The following is a 22,133-nucleotide window of genomic DNA, read 5'->3' on the forward strand; positions in this document are numbered from 1 at the left end:
AAGCACAGCACCTAAACACAAGCAACAGGAACGGAAAGGATATGGAAGTTGAAAGCGTAACTACCACAACCTGCACCACTTACGTCATTCAAAGTAACACATTTCAGTTCTCTTAGACCTCCAGTTCAGTAGATACCCTAAATTTTGCACCACAGCATGGTGGCAGGAGTGAGGGCAAAAATGGCAGCACAGCTGCAGAGGTACACAAAGAACAGTCCTGCAGGATTATGGCTACTGCAATCCTTGTGTCTTTCAGAAGATCATCTTTGAAAACACACAAGGCAGAAAGGGATACAGTGATCTACATCAGCCAGGACTGCCCCTCCACACCTCTGGGCAGCTTTGAACACTCTCACAAAGGCAGGATTTCCGGTGCCGCTCTTTCTGCAGGCCCACAATATGGACCCATGTGGAAGGGTCACACAAATCCTGTGTTGTGGTATTCCAGAGCTGTGGTGGAGTGGGAATCTGTATTACAGTGAATGGAAAAAAAGAAGAGAGGCTGGATGTGGAGAAGATACATGAAGAACGATACCCACTGCAGCCATCACTTCTAAAAGTACATAAAGTTTACCCTGTCCTCTCATGAAATAACTACGGCTGTATGCCTACTCACCAGAGGACACCATGCCTGCTGTGCACAGGCTGCTAGCACTGAGCCTTCAAGATCCTATAATCCAGAAGTGAAGGGTATAATCAGACTATAAAAAAAAAAAATCAAATGCCTCCTTAAAGCTTGTTTGCTGCTTCAGAAGTGAATCGCTTTTCTGTATAAAACAGCATTCATTCCTTTTAGTCCCCTGCCCCCTTACCACGTTAGATGAAGCTCACAGATGGGAATGAATGGTTGAGATCAGGGAGATGGCGTTGTGTCCCTTAACATCATCGAACTGGTAAATTGGTTTATTTCTGTCAGTGAGTTGCGCCTTGGCGTAATTGCATGTTAGATATCAGTATACCCCCCCAAAAGATAAGATTCACATAGAGAACCATATTTCTGTATGTAACATTCATCTTTTAAGAAAAGATGGAACGTGTATTACCAAAAGCATGTTCAAAGTAGCAGTAAAGAGGGAGAAAGCCAAGTTTCTTGTTCTTCATGTCTGTCTCCTCTAAATTCTGCATCAAGAGCTGAAGTCCCCATCAGCACACGTGGTACGGCTTTCGAGGGGAGAAAATCAATACTGCTTCGATCTCCTAATGAACGACTTTCCCTCACACCCCCCCCCTTTCTTTCAAGTGCAGCTGCTGAACTTCAACATGCTCAGAGCCGGTATTTCCGAGGCAGCTACCTGCGAGCAAAATGAAGAAGCAGGCACTGAGATGTCTTCACATATGTGTCACAGCCTGCGGAGTGTACCTTTGCGGGACAGGCAGCGCGGCGTCAGTGTCCTTGGAACCACAACGACTAGAGGCTGCAAGGGCGCCCAGGACCCGTCTGACAGGGACGCCGGCCGCCACTAACCGCCCGCAGCGGTCGGAGCCACGAAGCGTTACCCCCCCGCGCAGAGGCGCAGCACCGACTCCGCCGCCTCAGCTCGTCCTGCAACCGCCCTCCCACGAGGCGCGCGCGCGAGGCCTGTGGGAGCGCGCGGCACCCGCGGCCTGTGGGAGCGCGCGGCACCCGCTGAAGTTCACCGACCTCCCGCTGCGCACGCGCGACACTCGAGCTCCTCCGCCCAATCCGCGTCCCCACGCGCCCTTGGCTGGACAGCCCCGCCCCTTTCTTTGAACGCCGTCAGTTACCGCAGCCGCCTCTCTCCGCCAATCGCGGCCCGCGCTGCCGCGGCACCGTCCAATCGAGGGTGCGCGGGTGAGGGGCGGGGCGGGAAGGCATGACGCAGCGAGTTTTTCCCCTGGCGGTGCCTGGCGCCGGCTTTCGGTGGCGGTGAGGTCGCTGCTCCGGCCTGTGACGCGGTGACGCACAGGTACGTGAGGGGTTGGCGAGCCCGCCGGTCACGTGGAGCGGGCGCCGCCGCTGCTGCCAGGCGCCGCGGGTCCCGTGCGGTCGGGCCGCCGCTTCGCCGCCCCTCCCCCGTCTCCCCCCGCCGCATGTCGCTGGCGGCGCGCCCCGCTCCCCGTCAGCCGACCGCCGACCGCCGTCGCCGTCTCCTCCTCCTCTACTGCCGCCGTGACCGCAGCCGCTGCCGCCGCCCTTGATGTGGTTCGGGACCGGGCGGGGAGAAGATGCCGCCGTCCAAGTCCCGCAAGATCGCGATTCTGGGCTACCGGAGCGTGGGTGAGCGCGGGGCGCCGCCGCGTGGTGGGGTGTGAGGGAAGGGGTGGGGGCTAGCAGACCGTTGGGGCGGAGGTGCGGCGTCTTCCCTTGGCCCCAGCTCCGCAGCGCCCCCCTGTCCGTGGGGAGCGCGGCCCGGTCCGGGCGGTCTCCGCCTCATCGCCCTCCCCCGCGACAGCAGGTGCAGCGGTGGGGAGGGGAGGGCCAGGCCGCCCCGCTTCCCGCCGCCGGGAGCGCGCAGCCGCGGCGGGCGGGCCCCGCCATGGCGGCGCCGCAAAGCGCTGCGGGCCCGGGGCTGCGGGGCCGCTGTGCCCTTAATAGGAAGTTTCACACGCACCACCACGCCGTTTCCCGCCGCGCCACCGCACTCCTAGCCGGGCCTCCTCGAACAGCCGCGCGGTGTGCACCCTGGAACAGTATGTCGGGGGCGTTGTTAGTGAGGAGGTTCCTGCCCCGCCGGCGGCTGTCGGTGTGCTGGCAGCAAACCCCGAACTGCTGCCACCTTGGCCGCTGCCGGTCCCAGAGGCGCAGTGTCACGCCAGCCACTCATGATGCGGGTGGTTGGCAGACCTTGGGACCGCTAAGGGATGCGGTGCAGAGCAGGAGTGCTCTGTTTCCGTTTGCTCAGTGAAGCTGTGGTGCAGTTTCTTCCAGACGAGTCCCTACATAAGGTTTAGAACCAATTTCGCAGTGCCGAGGGGAAAACAGTCTGATCTGTTCCCATTTCTAGTTTGTTGGGGTTTTTTGATTTCTCTATAGATGGCCTTCTCATCCCCATCAGCAATGTGGTAAAGCTGCTTTGGAGCCGGTTATGCTTGTTTAGGCCGTGGGGCTGTAGTGGTCGCGGTGTCCCCAGCACGGGATCACGTTGCTGTCGCACAGTGCTGCTGGTGCAGTCCAGCGCAGGCTCCATCTGCGAGGAGGAACTTCCTGGAAGCGTCCAGCACGAGTCTATAGTAGCTGATAGGGCTTTTGTTCTGTAACTGCGCCCACCTGTAATCCTTTCTCTTCCATTCACTGTGATGGAAAACGGTTTCAGATGTTTCAGCGGGTTCTCAAAACGGAGAGGGATAAGCAGAGCTACCCAAATCGATCAAACTTAAAGTGTGGATCAATGCTGAAGATAATGTGCGGTTGGAAAAAAGAGAAGATGATTCAGAAAGATACTATGCTACTATAAAAGTGGTTTTCACGTTAAAGTAGTGGCTAAATCAATAATTTAACTTTTGCTGTGCACTTAGCAGAAAGAACCCTTAAAAAGTGTTTTTTTTAACAGATAAAAACTATATAAGCAGAGCTCTTTATTAGGTTTTGTATGTAACAGCAGCCTGATTTTTGAGATTAGGTCGTGTAAAAACAATGTTTAATTTGTCTAGTTCTTGAAAGCAACAGCAAGTAGTAGACTGATTAATTCACATCATATATGACATCAAATACTTAACAGCAAATATTTGACATCAGTTGTTGTGGTCCATTTCATTGTCTTGTGTTAGGCTTTCTTTTGTCTCTTTTCATTGAGTACTGGGGAAAACAAGCAATGGGCAGAGTAAGTGGGAAGGAAGAATGCTTGAAATTCTCAAGATGGGATGTACTGTTGAGTTTTGGTCTTTCCTCTCTTGGTAGTGACAAATAGCGGTCAAAACCGGAAGAAATAGTGTAGTAGCTACAAGTTGTGTGAATATTGAGTTAAGAGGGGAAAAATTTTAGTTTACTGTATTTTTCCTTTCATTATCTGTGGCAATTATAGGCAAAAATCTTGCGTTAAAACTGCAAAGTTACTCTTAATAGACAAGCCTTAAATTTCTAGGCAGATGTTCAAGCAGTGCTTAATTCCGTCTTGCAAAGCCGTTAGATTAATTTTCTGGTTTTCCTATGAGTTTTAGATTGGGTCCTCTGCTTATTCAAGCGTGCCTCCTAAAGTCTACGAGGATAGCAACTTAGTTTGGCTGTAGAGAAGCTTTTGGGTAAGGTTTGCTTTGTATCATTATGACAAGAGTATTGAATCCTGGGTAAGAAAGGATGCAATTCCTTCTTTGGTCAAGTGTTCAGGTGGTAGAAGAAGAAGAGCATTTCTTGCGGGGAGAATGCAACATTTGCATAGAGCTAATGTTCATTAAGATGGGACATAATTCCAAAATCTGAAGGACTGGAAGGAAATGTTTTCTAAATTTTGTTTTAGAATTGAAGATCTACATTGTTTTGCCATTAGCATTAATGTTGACCCTGGAATGAGGGAAGCTAACTCTGGTAAGCTGTAAAATGCTTGCAGTTCTATAGGTTAGCTGAAATGCTTGGGTGACGTGCTGTGTGAAATTGCATGCTCATGTTTGAGATGAAGATAGTCAGAAAATGGGGAGATTTTGACTTTTTTTTCTGTCTGTTGAGTGTGAGATCACCAGGTTTTAATGACGTATTTCAAGCAATGAGCTGTTCCTTACAGTTGATGATTCAATAATTTTGTGGATATTTCAGTTTATGAGCATATATAGTGATGGGCAGGCATGTTCCCAAGAGGGATTTGTGAAACAGAGTCTGAATCTTGTACAGGCTTCATGCTAAGTCCTTGTTTCCTTTACTTGTATTTAATTTTATTCTTTCCCCAGTGCTGTTGTCAGACTAGAGCTTGGGAGTGGTATTCTGACAGAAGAGGTCTTGGAATAGGAAATTCAGACGTCTGTGTGTTTGAATACACCCCTTCTATCTTTCAACACCACCATCAACTCTTTCATATGTGAAACTAGTATTTGCTGATGGGAGAGATCTCAGTGGAAGCCTCATGAATTCCCAAGCAGACGTGCTTTCTGAGAAGCATACTGAGTATTTGCCAGGAACTTTGGGACTTTTTCTTTCGGTGAGGAAGGCCAATTACGTGTGGGTATAACATGCAGGTTGTGGCATGACACTAGACAAAAATCACACAAGAATGTCCTTGTTGCATTTTGCTCAGACTTAAATCAGAGAAACTTAAGTTCCATTATGTAACTGTGCTTGTCTTGGGTTCTGAGTAGAAGTCAGTTGGGTTTCATCCCAAAATCGGATAGTTTCACAACAGAAGGATCTTGACTTCAATTACTGCTATTTAGTAAGTGACCAGAGTGGACCAACTACTTGAGGCTTGATTACCAAAACCCAAATCTGTCCTATGCATTCAGTGAAGAATTACATTCTAAAAAGTTACCACCTTCACTAAAAATAATCTTCATATCTGTATTTTGGTCATAATTTAATATATCCCAGATGCAATCGGAAATAACGGATTTGCATAGAAATAAATCTGGCAAGTCTAAGACCTTCTGAATCTCTTCAGAGTAACAGCCACTCTAAAAAGCAGCTTATAATGTTCCCAATGCCTTGTGCTCAGTTTGGTTATTTTTTTTTGTATAGAGGAAATATGTAAATTCACACCACAGGTGCCTGTATGGAAGAGAAGGTTTCTTAGATCATCTTGTAAAGTAGCTTATTACTGGGATTCTCTATTTTATATCAAACTGATGGATTTAAGGTAAGCAGGGAGGCATTTGGAACAGGTGCTTTGCTCCCCGATCTCATCCTGATTTGGTTTTTGCTGTTCATGATATATTTGCAGAAGTTGGAATTTTGTTTCTCAAGCTTACACATTTGGACTGGTGCCCTGAAAATGCTCTCCTGGTCGGTTTGTAGCTGTTGAGGGGGGAAAACTAGTTCAGTTAGTGGTAGCTTGCCTATTTTCTTCTCCAGCTAGATAAACCAACTTTTTTTGTGTAAATGTAGAGCAGTCCATACTGCAGGCAGAAGCAGTCATGGTCTGTGTCTCTGGCATGCAGGTGGCAAAAAACCTGATGAAACAAAATTTTCTTTCAAGGTTAGATTTATATGGAAAGGCTTCCAGGTGGTTGTACTAAACTAAACCCCAGTTCTTCACTCTCCTTCTTGTTTGAAAGCAAGAAGGTCAGGAAAAGCAGTAGCTTTAATATTTACCTCTAAATAGTGAGAATATTGTTAGGACAAAAGGTAATTACTGGGCTTGAAAATGTGAGTTATTTGAATATTAGGAGGTCTGTATTGTAAAATGGAGCTGAGGCTTTGCTTTCTTCTGAAAGATGACATCTGTTCGCACAGTAGTATACTGCCCTGAGGAAGTATCCCTTTGATATTGGACAGAGGGAAGTGGTAATTTTAGCAAGCAATAAATTGCCCGTGTAAATGTCAAGAGAGAAGGAACGGAGAAATTGCTGCTGTCGTGTGCTGTGATTTGGTTTACAGAACTGGTTGTATCTGCAACGTTGGAAACCCTGAGATGTAGCAGCAAAATAGAGCAGTTCAGGGTAAAATTTTGCCAAGTCCCTAGTAAATTCCAAGATTATTTTCGTAGGATTGCATTTGCTTCATGAAGGTTCAGCAGTGCTGCTCAAAGGAAAGGTTGCTGCTACCAGAGGACTGCACTGAGGCTGGAAATGCCAATTTAATGCCAGCTTTAATTGCATTTCCCTGTGACTGACTACTCTGTTCAGCAGTGAAAGTCGCTACAGCGCATTTGGTAGCAGTAGCTGGGAGCACTAGAGGCAGCGTGTTCAGCTGTAATATCCAGCCGCCGTAGGGTTATTTGAGGACACTGCTCCAGGATTAACTCTTAAATTGCCTACTCTGAGCTCTTAATGGTAAAACTTGCAGCTTTTCCTTGTATATTTGAGCGTTTTGGTGTTTGATTACTCAATTTAGTGTTAACATTGACAGGAGAAACCAAATGAAATGCAGATCCTGTAATTTATAAGCTATATAAAGTTGAAGTTCTTTCTTTAGATATATTACACTGCCTTAAGTATAGGGTCTGGGTAAACCAGCTACCTCTGCGGCCCGCACTGCTGCGGAAACTCGGCATAACCACGCATTTGGGATTAGAGGAGCAGGCTAGAATGTGTATGATTAACTTCCTGTAGCTCTCCTGAAGGTGACGTTCAAGGGTGTATTTTAAAAGCTACTCAACTTAATTGTGTATTCAATCCAAAATCGAAACAGCTTCTCTGTGGGATGTTCGTAATGCACTCAAGCTCTGTGAATCCTGCATGAGTCAAAATTCCTGGGTGTCATCTCAAGTTCTCCCAAATCAGAAGCTGCAGACCTGAAACAAGGAATGTAATAACATGACAGTGCCCTTGTTGGTCATGGAGCTGTCTCCTTAAGGATTTAAGAGGCTTCTTTTTTGTTTTCCAAGGCCTATATTTAAAGTGAATGGCAAATGTATTGTGAATTTGATAATGTGGGAAACTAAACTCTGCTTCCTGGTTTCTCGAGTGGTGGTTGTTGCTTAAAATTACTCCCTTCCAATCTTGGTCAGGACATTTCCTTTTCTGTATGGTTCTTGCATAGTGATGACAGCTGTCCTGCAAATGAGTGTATGGAATGGAGAAAAAGGAAACTATGTGAAGAAAGTCCATGTTATACGTTGCCTAGGAGTCCTCTTAACAAGATTTAAAATCTTTAAGTTTACCAAAAACTAATGAACGTGGGCCATTATATAATGTATTTCCTCTTGAGAAATAAGTACAGTGGATGCTGAATTGTTTTTTTGGAAGGAGGGGAAAGATGCTTGTGTTGAATTTGTAGCAAGAAAGTAAACTGAGGTAGATTTTGAACAAGTGCTGAAAGAAGTTTTGAGATGTAGCTTTTATCAAGAGATGTCCCTGCCACTTTTTTTTTTTGATTGCCATGTAGTGAAGGTGGATGCAAATGATCTATGTAGGGTGGGGCTTCCCTTGGCACAAGTTGAGCTAATCCTGCACTTTTACACCTTCCTACCCCCACCCAGGTGCTGGCATGTTGGAAGTCTGTCCCCAGCTCAGGATGTTTCTGTATTTGAAAAGTAGAGCAATCAGATGGAAAAATTTCCCTATCATTCAGCTGGTCAGCTCTACCAAACACAACTGTGACAGGGAATGGGGTCAGAAGCATGAGCTATTTGGGGGAGGGTGAAGTAGGCTCTTTGTTGCCATACAACTTTACTTCAGTTGGACCTGTCATGAAGCAACATCTCTTAAGTATTTGCCTCCAGCAGTCCAGATAAGTGTGAATGCTCTCTCATAAACTTTAAAGAGTGGGCCTTTTGAATCTGAGCAGTTTATGAAGAAAGAAAAAATGGAAAAAGAAAAAAAAAAAAAAGCACAAGCTTTGTAAAGGTGTTGAAATGTGCATTAGGGAACCATGAGGAAATTAGGTTTTAAAAGATTCTTGTTTAAATAACTTTCCGTAGCCAAATCTAATAATTTCATACAGAATCAAGGAAAAATGTTTGACATGGGGTAAATCAAAACCTTCCTCTGAAGCCTTCATATTGAGGTGATTCTTCAAGTTGTATGATCTGGAATTTTCTGTAAACATTTGATAATAAAAATACTACAGTGTGTCAAAGCCACAGCTCCAGGCTCCAATCATAGAATGATTTAGGTTGGAAAAGACCTTTAACACCATTGAGTCCACCTATGACCCTAACACTGCCAAGTCCACTACTAAACCTTAAGTGCTGCCATCTACTTATCTTTTAAATCCTTCCAGGGGTTGTGAGTTAACCATTTCCCTGGCCAGCCTATTCCAATGTTTGATAACCCTTTTGGTGAACAGACTTTTCCTAATACCGAGCCTAACTTGGTGCAACTTGAGACTGGTTCCTTTTGTCCTATCACTTGTTACTTGTGAAAATGAGACAAGTGCCCACCCTTCTACAACTGAACAACTCTGCAAGGCTTTTGGAATCACTGATTGCCTCCCTTGGAAAACCAGTGGAAACAAATCTAATAGCTCTATTGCTTTTCAGTCTTAAACATAACATACAAATACTGTTTCCTGCAAAATATTTGACTCACCAACCTGGTTGACTCCCTTAGTTTTAAGTATTTATCAGCGTAGAGGTGATTCACAGCTACTTAGTTCAGATGCACTGGTTCTTCCTTGCTTTACCGTAGGCACTTTGCAATATGCACATTTTGAGCATAGTTGTATGAAAGTTGAAGGCGGTATAAGCAGATGATCTAAGTTATCAAGTGTAGATTTTGGATTATTGAGCATGTTGTGCTAGTTAACATGAACATAGGAGAAGCAAAGAATAGCTTGAACCCTGGGGGCTCCTGCAAAGGGAAGTCTGTTTGGAATTTCCTGTGGGATTTCTTACATGCTTTAGAGAACGCATGGCTAGAATATGAGGAGGAAATTTATAGAAGTTTATGGATAATGGCCAAAGATTAATCTTTTGAGGCGTAAGACTAAGTGAAAGATTTCTGAAGGCCTTTTAAGGAACAAAAGACCCTACTAGTGTTTATCTATTAAATAGATATAAACTGAAGAAGTCACAGTTCGCTGATTATACTTAAACAGTGAAGTTTCCTTTTAGCTTTTTTATTAATATTACACTGAAGTCTCAAAACAATGAGGAGTAACTACTTCAGGAATATTTTTTGGTGTTCTATGGTATTTTAGATGACAGGAACCTGAACAGAATGCTTGACAAATCTTAGCTAGTTTTTGTATTCAGTGGAGTATTGAGTTAAATGAATTTTAATTTGGAAAAAGAGGGAATACATAAGTGGTCTTCAGTATGTGAACATATGCAAATGTAATATGAAATTATGATATGAAAGTGTCTCTTAGCATTGTCTCCTGAGTTAGTGGGATACATCTGTCTAGCTTCGAAAACTTGTCAGATTGTATTGCCAAAAATTTATTCAATATGTGCGACCTCCTCTAAAGGTGCTCTGGCTACATGCAAAAGGCCTGGGATGCATTATATGGAGGAAAACTCCATTAAATATGTCCTACAAACTGTCAAAACAATCAAGCACTTGATGTTAATGCAGTAAAGTGTGTTTTGCCTTAAGGCTTGGCTCTCCATTAATAACAAATTTTTGGTGTTCTAAAATCTGTTTCAAAATTAGTATTTAGTTAGAACTGAAAGTTTCAGCTTTGGAACAAACATATGAACAAACACTGTTTCTTAGTTTGCTGCAGTACCACCTTCTGCACTGCTTTCTTGAAAATGTCTGTTTCTGATAGATAGTCTGTGTCATCTGTATGGTTTGACACTACTGAATGAATTCTAAAGAAAGCTCTTTTTTGCGTTCCTTTAACTTTGTTTTTGGAGGAAGGCTGTCAAAATTCTTGCTGAACCTTTTGTGATTGCTAAACTTAAGCTTAAAATTTGTTTCAGGTCATGCAAGCTTTTCTGAACAGCAAAGCTAGGAAGAATAAGAAGTCTGAACTTTTCAAAATCTTGTTCTTTATACAGAGTGTATCAAGGAGTCTTATGACAACTAAACTGTTCCTCTGTGCTTCCTCAGCTGCAAAATGTTTTTTATCTCTTACCTGTGATGGTTAGACAGAGGAAGAGTTACAGAATCGTAGAATTGTTTCACATGGAAAAGACCTCTAAGATTGAGTCCAAACATTGACCTAACACTGCCATAGCCATTAAACCATGTGCCATGTCTGCATGTTTTTTGAACACCTCCAGGGATGATGGCTCCACCTCCCTGGGCAGCTTGTTCCAATGCCTGACTACTCTTTCAGTAAAGTCATTTTTCCTAATATACAGTCTAAACATCTCGTGCAGTTTGAGGCCATTTCCTCTTGTTCTGTCACCTGATACTAAGGAGAAGAGGCTGATCCCTACCTCACCACAACCTGCTTTCAGGTAGTTGTAGAGAGAAATGAAGTCTCCCCTCAGCTTCCTCCAGACTAAACAACCCCAGTTGCTTCAGTCAAACTGTTCCAGTGACTGGCTTGTTGAAACTTCTTGTAGATGAGTGTCTTGGATGGTGTTCCTAAGCCTAGTGTTGCATTGTGCTTTTGTCACAACCAACCATGATGAAAAAATATAAATTAATGATAGTACAGAATTATAAGATGAATTCTTCTCTTCTTGTATTCCCAGGCTAAAAGATTGTGATCTTAAACCCTGTGATCTCATATGTGATATATAGCTAATGGTGAGACTGTAGAATAGACCTTTTTTCTGAAGGTGGTCACGTGAACTTCCTGTTAATTTTGGCATCAAGCTCCTTATGTGGGCATGGGTTGTCCATCCCATGGAAGACACTGGAAGACACTTCATTTGTGAAAGACAGTGAAATAGAAAAACAGTTTAATGTCAGGTTGCAAGTGTTATCCTCAGTTATCTCCCAGGCTTAAGTGGTTGGGGACGGTGGGTATGAGGTGGGATGATTTGGTTTGTTTTATTTTGAATTTCTTCTGTGTTTTTGTTGTTCTGTTTTGCGACCTTTCCACAATATACAGTGTAAAACCTGGGAATAAAAAAGCTTGATACCTGCCCAAAACCTTTTTGAAGTAGCTTGTGAGCCAACAGCTGGATACACACCGGTTAGGTGGGTAAGAAAGCCAGCTGGCTGTTGTGACAGGCAAGAACTTTATAGTATGCTATAGCAAAGATTACCTGTTTTGTCTTCTCTGCCCTGTGGCAAAATCAACTATGTCGTGTCATATCTGATGGATCTTTGACTTAAGTCCCCTGAAAATTTTCCAAGGTTGGGGGCTGTGTTGTGGGGTTTTTTTTTAAATGGTTTTCCTTACCCTGGAGTGTGTCTTCCTGGTGTTTCATCCATATTTGTCATGTTGTGGTTTTATTAGTTTGAAACATTCCTTACTATTACAGATTGTCCTCTGTATTCAGATGTGACTCTATTGTGTTGATTGGGTGAGTGTAAATGAAGTCCAAGGCTTGCAGTCAGAGACAGTGGGGAGGGGTTAATGACTAACTCCAGTGCTATAAAGTGCTGTGGTACAAAGATGGCATTTAACAGATTGTGGCTTTCTTCCACCCTGATTAATAGAGGAGAGGAACTTCACATGTTGAGTAAAAGGAATGTGCAAGATGCTTATAAAGTTAACTCAAAGAAGATCTAGAATTAAATTGGAGGAGGGACAACACTTAGCCAAAGTTGATCTGAATCTGATAGCGAGAAGGTCTTTGTAGAGTAAGGTACAGTTCAGGCATGCTGCATATTATGTTGGCAGCCTTGTGCTAGCACAGGAGGATTAAAATGGTCAAAGCTCAACTGTATGATTGTTAATAAAGACAGTCTCAGTGTCTACCTATGCATCTGTTGATGGGTGTGATGGAGTTGAGCATGTCCTGCTCCACTGGTAGAAGAGAGAGTCAACACTAATCTTTGTCAGTATCCCTAAGATCATATTCTGTCTTGTGCTAAGAGATGTTCATGTTGTCATGGTTGGTACTTCAGTTCCTGATGGTTCCTGCAGCTTTGCGTACTTCAAGCAAGTGCAGGTCATGGCAGGTGAAAGTGCTGTGTACTGATGCTGACTGCTGGTGCCAGCCAGCTTTGCATGAAAGTCAGATTCTGGCTGCCATGTATGTTATTTGCCTTCCTTGACACTAGACTTCGAACCATCTGTGGGGCACAAAGAGTTCACTGCAGTAACTTTATAGTCAGGTATAATGCTACAGGCTGAAGATGCCTTTTGTTACGAAGATCTTCTCGTGATTAGTATGCAGTTAGACTGAGATATTTAATATGTTATAAAAGTCTGCTTGTAGTTTTTAGAACAAATCATTGATAGTTTCAGGTTTTGCTATGGGTTGGCAAGTGGCTCTGTGGACCTTTCACTAGAATGAGGCTGTGGCTGAGGCTCCACTACTTGTAAAGACCCTTACAAAGGAATATCCTTAGGGAAGACCTGCATTTCAGTAAAACTGTACTGGTCCCTTGAAAGCCTGCTGTCTTTTGTCCTGATAAGGGATCTGTGCTAATTACAGCTTTCTGCTACCGATGTAGGTAAGTGAGATCTGCAGTGAAAGAAAGAAGAGGTGTTTTGGGGTTTTGTGTATAGAAATGATAAATTTTAAATCCTGTGTTGTGCACTTGCTTGTTCGATGGCACACCGCTTTACCAGGTGCTCAGTAGTGGCATGTGGCAATGTGGCTGCTGTTAATTTCAGCCAGTTATGTAGAAATGAAAAAAGGAAAAATAACTGCAAACCCCTGGTAAACCTGAAGAGCTTGCATGGCATGCAGTAGGGGTCACTGGCTTCTGCTGCAAGATTCAGCTGTGCTGCAAGTGCAGTTCAGGCAGTGCCTGTGCAGTAGGTGGGGAGCTGCTGCTGGTAACTGCAGCTGCAAAGTTCCATTTCTTGAAGTGTTAAAACCTGCTAGTCCCAGTATTTCTGGTTTGCAGAAAGGTAATTGATGTTGTACACCCCAGTGATCTTTAGCATCAAGAAAGAGCTGACTGGAAGCTGAGACCTCATTCCCTTGTGTTGAGGGGAACTAACACCTTGAAGATGGAAAAGGGGGAATGCGTTAAAGCGAGAGATACACATTTTTATTTCTAATGACATAGCATTTAAAAGTAATTTTAGTGATGAAACAATGACAGCTACTAAAAGTGTCTTTGAAAGGCATTCAATGTAGTACATGCCCAATGATCCAAGGAAAGATTAAGTTTATTCAGAGAGCTAATTAGCTGCTTGAAGTGTTTGTATAAGGAGAAAGGACATGGCTTCTGCCCAGCAATATGAGTTGCATTTTGCCTTTTCAGGCGAAAATCAGTACAAAGTTCAGGCTCTTTCCTTCTAAGTGTGTTGTGAACTGAAACGTTAAGTCTGATCTTCAAGCTTAATAAGCTTAAGTTTTGAAGTGCAGCATATTATGTTGTACTGCCTAACTTCAAGTTTAGGAATACGTTTGCTAATGAGGCTGTCAGGACAGGCCTGGAAAGTCATGCTACCTCTGAATTTCAGTTGCACTTGAAATATTTTAGGCATGGTGCTGTAGGGAGGGAGGTGGCAAGGTGATACAAAGTTTCTCCTGGAAATCTGGAAGGAGTATAGAGGATGGTACCTATCTGAGTAGATGTTGATTGACTGGGGTATGAATGTCTGAATGTCATTGTAGTTAGGAGACAATAGGATGCAGTTCCCCTGACTCCTTTAAGGCATCTTAGCTGTAGCCATCTGCATGCATACCATGGCCAGGTGAGATGTATGCTACAGAAGTTTTCTGGATTTTTTTTTTCTGGATTGCAGAGGAATACCTTTGATAAACCTTGAGAAGATTGTGCAGTGCAGAAGGAAGAGTAACAAGCCTGTGTCCTTCTCTCCCTTCAGGCTTGTGGCCTTGGTGTTAGACCCATCATGTGAACCTCTTCTACAGCACAAGTGGTTCTTGCTACAATACTTTTCCTTAGACTGTCAAATATGTTTCCTTATATCCTGATATAAAAATAGATGAGGAAAGGATGGGGAACAGTTGCAGCAATTGGATAGAGTGCCACAGTATTGCAGAAACACCCCCCCCCCCAAAAAAGGTTCTTCTGAAATGCTGTTTGCTTTGTCATAAAGGTCTTTTCTGTTCTTAAGGCCTTTCACAATGTTACCAAAAGATCTCATTGAGGTCCTCAGACTTTCGCTCCTACAGGATTCTAAGGACAAATCCTTTAGTTTGTCCTTCAGAAAGGTCAGATAGCGCTTGGAGAGAGGAGTGCCACCACTTTTTGTGCAAACTGAGCATGATTATCTTGAGCAAATACCCCAGTTGAGCTGTGCTGTGTCAGCAATAGATTTTGTAAGCAACAGAAAATACTTGTTTAATGCTGATACCATGACGCTGATGGCATGAGGAAATTACTACAAAATAGGAAAAAAATAGGGCTTAAAGTGGATGTTTATACCTGATAATTGGTCATGATTGGAAGTCTAAGGGTAGAATTAAGTTGCATTTGACTAAACCACAAACTACTCATTGTATCAACGTCTCCAAACAATTCTTTATTGACCCAGATGTATCATTTTTATAGTCATTAAAATAATTTACTGAACTGCATAGCAATGGTCAGCAGGATAACAACTACATAGCCATAATTAGTACCTGGGGGGGAAACTTGATTAACCATACACAGTTGCTAATGGTGAACCCTGAGATGAATGATGAGCTAGTGGTGGGTTCTGGGATCATGGACAGTCTTGTGAAAAGATTAGTCCAAGAGTGATGCTACAATTCTGTTTGCTACTCAGTTAAGTCTTTATGTACTCCAGGAAATTGTTCAGTCCTTTTCTGTGCTCTCAGGATGAATAGGTAACCCATGCTGTGGAAATGTTGGTGTTTCCACTTTGTGTATCTTGATACTCTGAATTAAAGAAGATAAAGATCCAAATGCTCTAGTTCAATTGAGTGTAACTTTTCAGTATGAAAACTTTAGGAACTATACTAAGTTGAGCATAGCTGTGCGTGAGATACTGAAAGCTAAATACAGTCTTACCTAATTTGATGTGACTTGACAGCATTTCATTGTGAAAGTTCTTGAACCCTTGTGTGATGAGCACTATGCTAAATTTGTTCTGTAGATAAGGCTGTAGAGACTAAGTTAAGATGCTAGTTTTGTGGCAGGAGTGCACTAGATGTGGCCAGCTGTTTAATGTTTAGGCAAAGTGCATTAAGTAGTGCTGTTTTAATAGGAAAAGATGGGTTAAAGAAACCTTGCATCTAAAATTCCAACATAACAGGGAATTGCAACTTGTCAGAAGTTGTTCTTGACCCTGTCAGACTGTTTACTGATTGTGCAGACAATCTCAAGTATTGAGAAATTCTTCCTGTTGAGATAAACTGCTCTGTGCTGCCAGTGGCTGTCATCGTGGAGATGCCACGTTAGTGGGCAGCTGCAGAATCGTGCTTGCACAATGCTGTGCTTGTGGAGCTGTCGTTTGACTTGCTCCCTGGCCAGTTGCATCATTTCTGCCTCCTGGGTTTGGGGGGGAAGCTGGCTGCAGATGAGATTTTAATTTGGATTTTCTCTCTGCTTATTGCAAGGAGAATGAGGGTGTGGGACAGGAGGCAGGTGGTGGTGCACCGAAGAGAGGCCATGGCCTCTTGGAGGAGGCCAGCTGTCCATGAGCCCACCCATGCTCAGTTACTCATCTTCTTGGTAAACTGCCTAGTGTTGCAAAGCTGGAATTTTTAAGGCTGGATTAAATACCACAGCTCTTATCCAAGAAATAAAAGGATGAGTAAAACCTCAATTTGGCAATTTGTTTTGCCTTGACAATTGCAATGGCATTTGAAACTGATGTGCTATGACTGCTCTAGTCAGTGTTCATGGGACATCTTGTGTGGAGTCTCTTTTTCTGGAGACTTTCAAAACCCACCTGGATGCATTCCTGTGCAGACTACCCTAGGTGATCCTGCTCTGGCAGGGGGGGTGAGACCTGATGATGTCTTGAGATCCCTTCCAACCTCTGATATACTGTGACGTTCTGTTTTAGTGAGTGGTCTGTTTTATGAAGAGCAGAAATAAGGCAGCTTTAATTTTTGAAACAGCTTTCTGTCCGAAAAACTGGTCCTTTTCTGTTTTGACAGTGGAAAACTTTTCTTTACCACTTTTGCATGGTATCTTAAGCAACAAACTATGTATGCAAATATCCTTTGGGTAGTTCTGGACAGCCTGAGTTGAGCTTTTGATGACTTGGAACATACATTCTGAACACTTGTGAAATCCGTTCTTCATAGTCCTTACCTTCTGTCCTGTTCTTCCAGGGAAAGGGAAAGTCAGTAAACTTGGAAGATTTTGTTTATGACTCCTCTGCCATAGAGTATCTGATGCTTTCAGTTGCCATTGCAAGTACAGCTGGAGGAGTCATCCTGTTGCCCTTATTTGACTTATTTCTTCCTAGTCTAAGCGCTCTGATTCTGAACAGACAAAAGGTTAAACCATAATCTTTTCCATTAAGTTTTTTGCAAATACTTTTTCATCTTAAAATCAGAGGTTTCCATCAATTCAGTGAACTCTGCTTACAGCAGACTGGCTTGCTTCTTCTCATGACACTTCTCCTTTTGACCTCAACAGATGCTTGTTTTACTGAAATTTGAAGAAAGTGGATAGACATTGGATACAGGGTTGGGGGTGTTACAAGGAAGAGCTTAGCAAGCTGAAAACCACTTGGTATTTGTTCCAAAAAAAGGTCATATTGGTGCTGAGGGTTTTTTGTTTGGTGTTTTTTGGTGTGTTCTGGTTGCTTTTTTTGAGTTTTGTACCCTTGAGTAATCAGTTACGTTTTTGCTGTTGATGTCAGGCACTCTTGTTCTTTTAGGTTCAAGTGTGGTATCAGGATGTGCACATTTAGAGTGCAGTATCTCCCCATATCCTATTTCCTGCAGTGCTCTGAGATTCAGTGAGCACATCAGTAAATGCAGTTGTGTACAGTTCCTTGCTCCCTGCCTCATGGATATCTCTCAGAAAATGTTGCCTGATCTTTCTGGGGGAAGAAGAGGTAGGAGCTAAATTGTCAGCTTAGCTTTCCTCACTGCACACGAGCATAGGTCAAAGGCCTGGAATAAAACCTGTGGGACAAAGTTCAAGCCAAGCTGTTGTTTACGTGGTGCTGCATGCTTCTTGAGCATGGGCCGACACAAGGCAGTGGGGTGTTAATGATTTGGGTTTTAAATTTCTTGTGTCCTCTTGGGATACTGTTGCATGCACTTATTCTGAGGGGTACATGGCTGAATCCAAGACGGAAGAGCTTCCCTGTACCTCATCTAGGAAAGCAGCCATCTTCTTGTGATCATGAATGCATCATTACTGGAAGGCTCATTATAAAGCTTGGAGAAATTAAGGAGGAGTGTTGGAACATTGGTTTTGTGTGGTTTTGTTTCCTTCTCTTTCACTGGTAGGAGGAAAGTAGTAATTAATACAGCTGGATGTTAAATGCAGCATTTTCTATTTGCTCCAGCTTCTTTCTGGTTTCTAGACTTAGCACAGACAGATGGTAGCAGTCAAGTCTTTTGGTTAGTTTAGGATCCTTCTTAGAAGGAAAAATGTTCAGTTATGATCTGTGCTTAACTTAGCTGTTCTTATCTTGAAGATATGACAGCCTAATATAGGAACAGTTAACTTTGTTTTTAAAAAGGAGTGCTTAAATATGCTGGTATTGGCAAAGAATCTGGAAGCATGAACTCTGGGAAGCAACTTTTTAAGCTGCTTTTTAAGCTGAAGAAGAAATAGCTTGAAAGTATATTCACTGTAAGTAGTGTCCAAAGTACACAGTTTGAGAGCACTGCTTGGATTCATAGTCTCAGTTTTTAAGTCTGTCCTTATTAGGATGGTTTTGGATGTGCATGGTTGCTCCCCACAGCTCGAGGAACAATTTAAAGTGAGGTATTATCACGTGCAATGAGTATGACGCCTTAGTTGTGCTGTTAGATGTATCAGAGAATGATATCTAAGAATGTAATTTGAGAAAAAGCAATTCAAATGCTTGTGTACTGGTTGGGGGTTTGAGCACTGTATCTTGAATAAACTATCATGAGTGATAGGAGACAGCAAACAGATGAAGTATGGCAGAGCCAGGCAGTGATGTTAAAAAGAAGTAGTAAATTGATGAAGGTTGTTGTGGCTGTTGGAAAATCCTCAAATTATGATCTTTGTGTAACATTTTCTTCCTTGAGGAGCAACTTACAGAAGTGTTGTGGTTAATGAAGGAATTGACTGCACATGAGTTATTAAGACAAATTTCCCTCATATCACCTTCATGCTTGTACTTTGACTTGCAGTTTTTTAGAATGTCTTCAACAAAAATACTTACTGTGTATTCTGATAAGTCAAATGTGAATAGGTCAAGTTTTGTATGATTAATGTGGGGAGGGGAAGTGGAAAATTATGTTAATATTCCTATAGAATGCTTAGTAAAGAGCTTTTTCTACAGCAAAATATAAATATAGCATGGTCTGAACACTGCAAGTGGGCAATCTTTATTCAAAGCAATTCTTTGATTATTAGTAATATTAATGTATTACTACAAAAATAGTATTACTATATTGTTCACTCACAACACTGGTTATCAATGTCATTGGAAAGGCCTCCACTGAGTAGCATGGTCTTCATTCTAAACTTCAACTTGTAATCCTATTTTGGTTGTGCTTTTTTGCTGATGAGAAAGCGTAAAAAGGAGCACTAATATGCTCATGTCCACAAGCAGCTAATGGACTTGGCAACCTTTATAAGAGTATATTTGTCCAGTAAACATAATGTAATAGGATCTAGTAGATTCCCAGATGTAAAGATGTGTTGTAATGGAAATTGTGTTAAGACTTCAGTAAGACTTTGAAAAGTTTTCAATTGCAGAGCTGTAAAGGTGCTTTTTATGGTCCATGTATGTAATTCGATTTTTTTTTATTGTCTTGTAACGTCTTTTAAGACTAAATCAGTTCTCATTTTTCCAGTCTGCTCCCAAGTGCAACATTTTGCATTACTCATTATTGCAGTATAGGTGATTAGATCAGCAAAACTGATATCAGGAATGTTGTCTGCAAAAGTGGCAGTTAAATTGATTTCAAAAGAAAAAAAAATCCAGGTGCTCAAAATATAGCACCTGCTGGTCTGCTGTAGTGTAGCATTAAGAACGTTACTGGGAGAATATTATAATTTCAGGGATTTTGAGATCCTTTTGTCACCAGCACTATGTCCAATTCCTAGTCAAACCAAATTTCACTTATCCTATCCAAGTTCCTCATTTTCAGTGCTATAACTGAAAATTATTTCTAGTTTCCCTTGCTTGTCAATAGAAAAACCTTCCAAGTATGGCAGTTTTGTTAAATTCAGTTTTATGAGGATAGCAGAACACTACTTACAGATTTGTTTTAAACGGAGGAGGTGCTTAATATATACTTTGTTAAAACAAAAGCAGAACATCCTGAGTAGCTTTTGCACTACTTTATTTTGTTTTTTTTTCTAGTTAGGTTCAGGAGACCTAGTTACTAGGAATAGGCACTTAATTTAAAAATGGGTCAACTATCATGTATAGATAGCTTAAATGAACCATACTAAGCTCATATTTGCTCTCAGAAATGGTGTATCTACTCACAAGGTTAAAATGGCAACATTCTGAACACTTAGTTCAATACAGATTATTTTTTCTCTGCTTTACAGGAAAATCTTCACTGACGATTCAGTTTGTGGAAGGACAGTTTGTTGATTCGTATGATCCAACCATAGAGAACAGTAAGTAAATAAACGACAAGCTGCTCTTCTGTACCTGGCTTTTATCAGAATCCATTGTGTTTATACATCTTACTTATGTGGGCACTTACATATTAACATGAAGGGTCATTAATTAGCAGCTAAGTTTTACTACCCTTTTAAACCAATGCTTCTATAGTATTGCAGTGTGGAAATCACTGTGTGTCTCTTTCTCCAAACTATTAAATTGGTTTTTAACACCTAACCAATCTGACTAAAATACATCTCCTTGTATTGTATTTATGTTGTTAGACATTTGCTTTCCCTAATATAGCTGGGGCACTTCAAATGAATTGTACCATGCCTATATGAAAATATACCACTATATACAGGTATTCCCAAATCTCAAATGCCTCATTTGATCCAGATGAACACAAAGCCAGCAATACGAGGAAATGACTACTTTAGAAGGCAGACATGCTGCGGCCATAACAACATGATAATCTTAAATTACTCATTTCCAACTGCTTGATAACAAGCCTGGTACTCAGTCAGCTGGCTGCAAATCCTGGGTAACTGACTTACTTAAATATCTTAATGTTAGTGCCTTTGTGAATAGCTAGCGTAGCATGTGAGCAAAGATACTAATACTAAAAATGCTGCCAAGAGCAACAAGTCCCTTTTAAGGCAAGTTACCTAGTGTTTACGATCCAGTCACCTCTGAGCTAGTGGTGGTCATGAAGTACTTGAGCAATTGTAGTGCTAGCCTGAGTAACTCAATTGTATTGGCTTACTCTTTGATCATGTGGCAAATAAAACTTTTAGTTTCATGATTGTAACCCTGGAGTTCTGATATTTTAATGACTTCTGAAATGCAATGGTAGGACATTTTCACTGTTTTGAACTTGTGCAATAGGATGTTAAGCGTATGTGACACTTGGTAAGTCTGAATGAAGTATCAGAAAGTTTTCTTTTGGATCTGTATGATAATAATTACAAATCAGTAGGTATTAGGATATTTTGCTCAGGATTGTTTTATTGTTTAGAACTGAAATTCAAATGCTGCTTTTTGAGAACATTTAAATTGGCTTTAGCGAGTCAGGGTGGATAATTTGTCCGTTGACCAGAATGATCTCTTAGCTCTTATGTAGGTATCATTCTGGGCTGCATGTTTCTGATTCTGTATGTAATCAACTCTTTTATTGTTTTCCTGTTTTGCAATTTCAAATCTGGTTGACAGTGCTGGCAAAAGGGGTTCCAAAGTCCATTTATTACAGCATTCTACCAGCACTGATGAAAGGGTGGAAAGTTGCAGTACTGCTGGTAGTTCAGTTGTATAGAAGTCAAGCTCTCACAGAACACTTGTGTAGCATGTAAGCCTTGAGCAATAGGAATAAGAATTAATGTTCTTGTAGTTTTTGGTAGTGTGGAGCAAGTCTGTGTGAATGCTCAGTTGGATGTGGCTCTGAAAGCAGATTAACTCAGATGAGCTAAAACCAGAGCAGTTTAAACCCCAAATTTTGCTGAGCAGCATTTTGCAGATGCTCACATTGTGACTAGGACTGCAGGAATTGTTCAACTATGCTGAAATCTGTCCTTTTTAGACTGGGAAGTGCTATACTGTGCAGTGATCATATTACTGGTGTGTAGTGATGATATTACTGGGTCATTGTCTTGCTCATAGGTTTATCAGAAGGCAATGTGTCCCAGGAAGGGAGGTGATGGAATTGGAAATCAAGGCTTCCTCTGGATCAAGGGGTGTGGTAGATCATTAATCACATTTAATACAGCTGCAGGGTTTTCCCAAGATTAAATTCTTACCATAAATATTCTTTAAAAGCTTCCACAGAGAAATGGATGTCATTGATTGTGACTGCATCAGAGTAGATTCATGTTCTTGCAGTGGGATGTTCCTGCTGCTACAAGGCTCTGCACTGAACTAACAGTTCTCC

At 42.1% G+C, this 22,133-nt stretch overlaps 1 protein-coding gene across 2 annotated transcripts in view; it reads left to right on the plus strand.

Moving 5' to 3' along the window:
• Positions 1–2,149: 2,149 nt before the first annotated feature.
• Positions 2,150–22,133, plus strand: part of RHEB (Ras homolog, mTORC1 binding) — a 38,438-nt gene continuing 18,454 nt past the window's right edge. For both annotated transcript variants that reach the window (XM_054390073.1, XM_054390074.1), the window contains exons 1-2: positions 2,150–2,239; positions 20,152–20,223. In XM_054390073.1, the coding sequence (XP_054246048.1) occupies positions 2,188–2,239; positions 20,152–20,223 (124 nt within the window). In that variant the 5' untranslated portion in view covers positions 2,150–2,187. The remainder of the gene's footprint in view (positions 2,240–20,151; positions 20,224–22,133) is intronic.

Source organism: Indicator indicator, chromosome 20, assembly GCF_027791375.1.
Source record: "Indicator indicator isolate 239-I01 chromosome 20, UM_Iind_1.1, whole genome shotgun sequence".
Taxonomy (NCBI): domain Eukaryota; kingdom Metazoa; phylum Chordata; class Aves; order Piciformes; family Indicatoridae; genus Indicator; species Indicator indicator.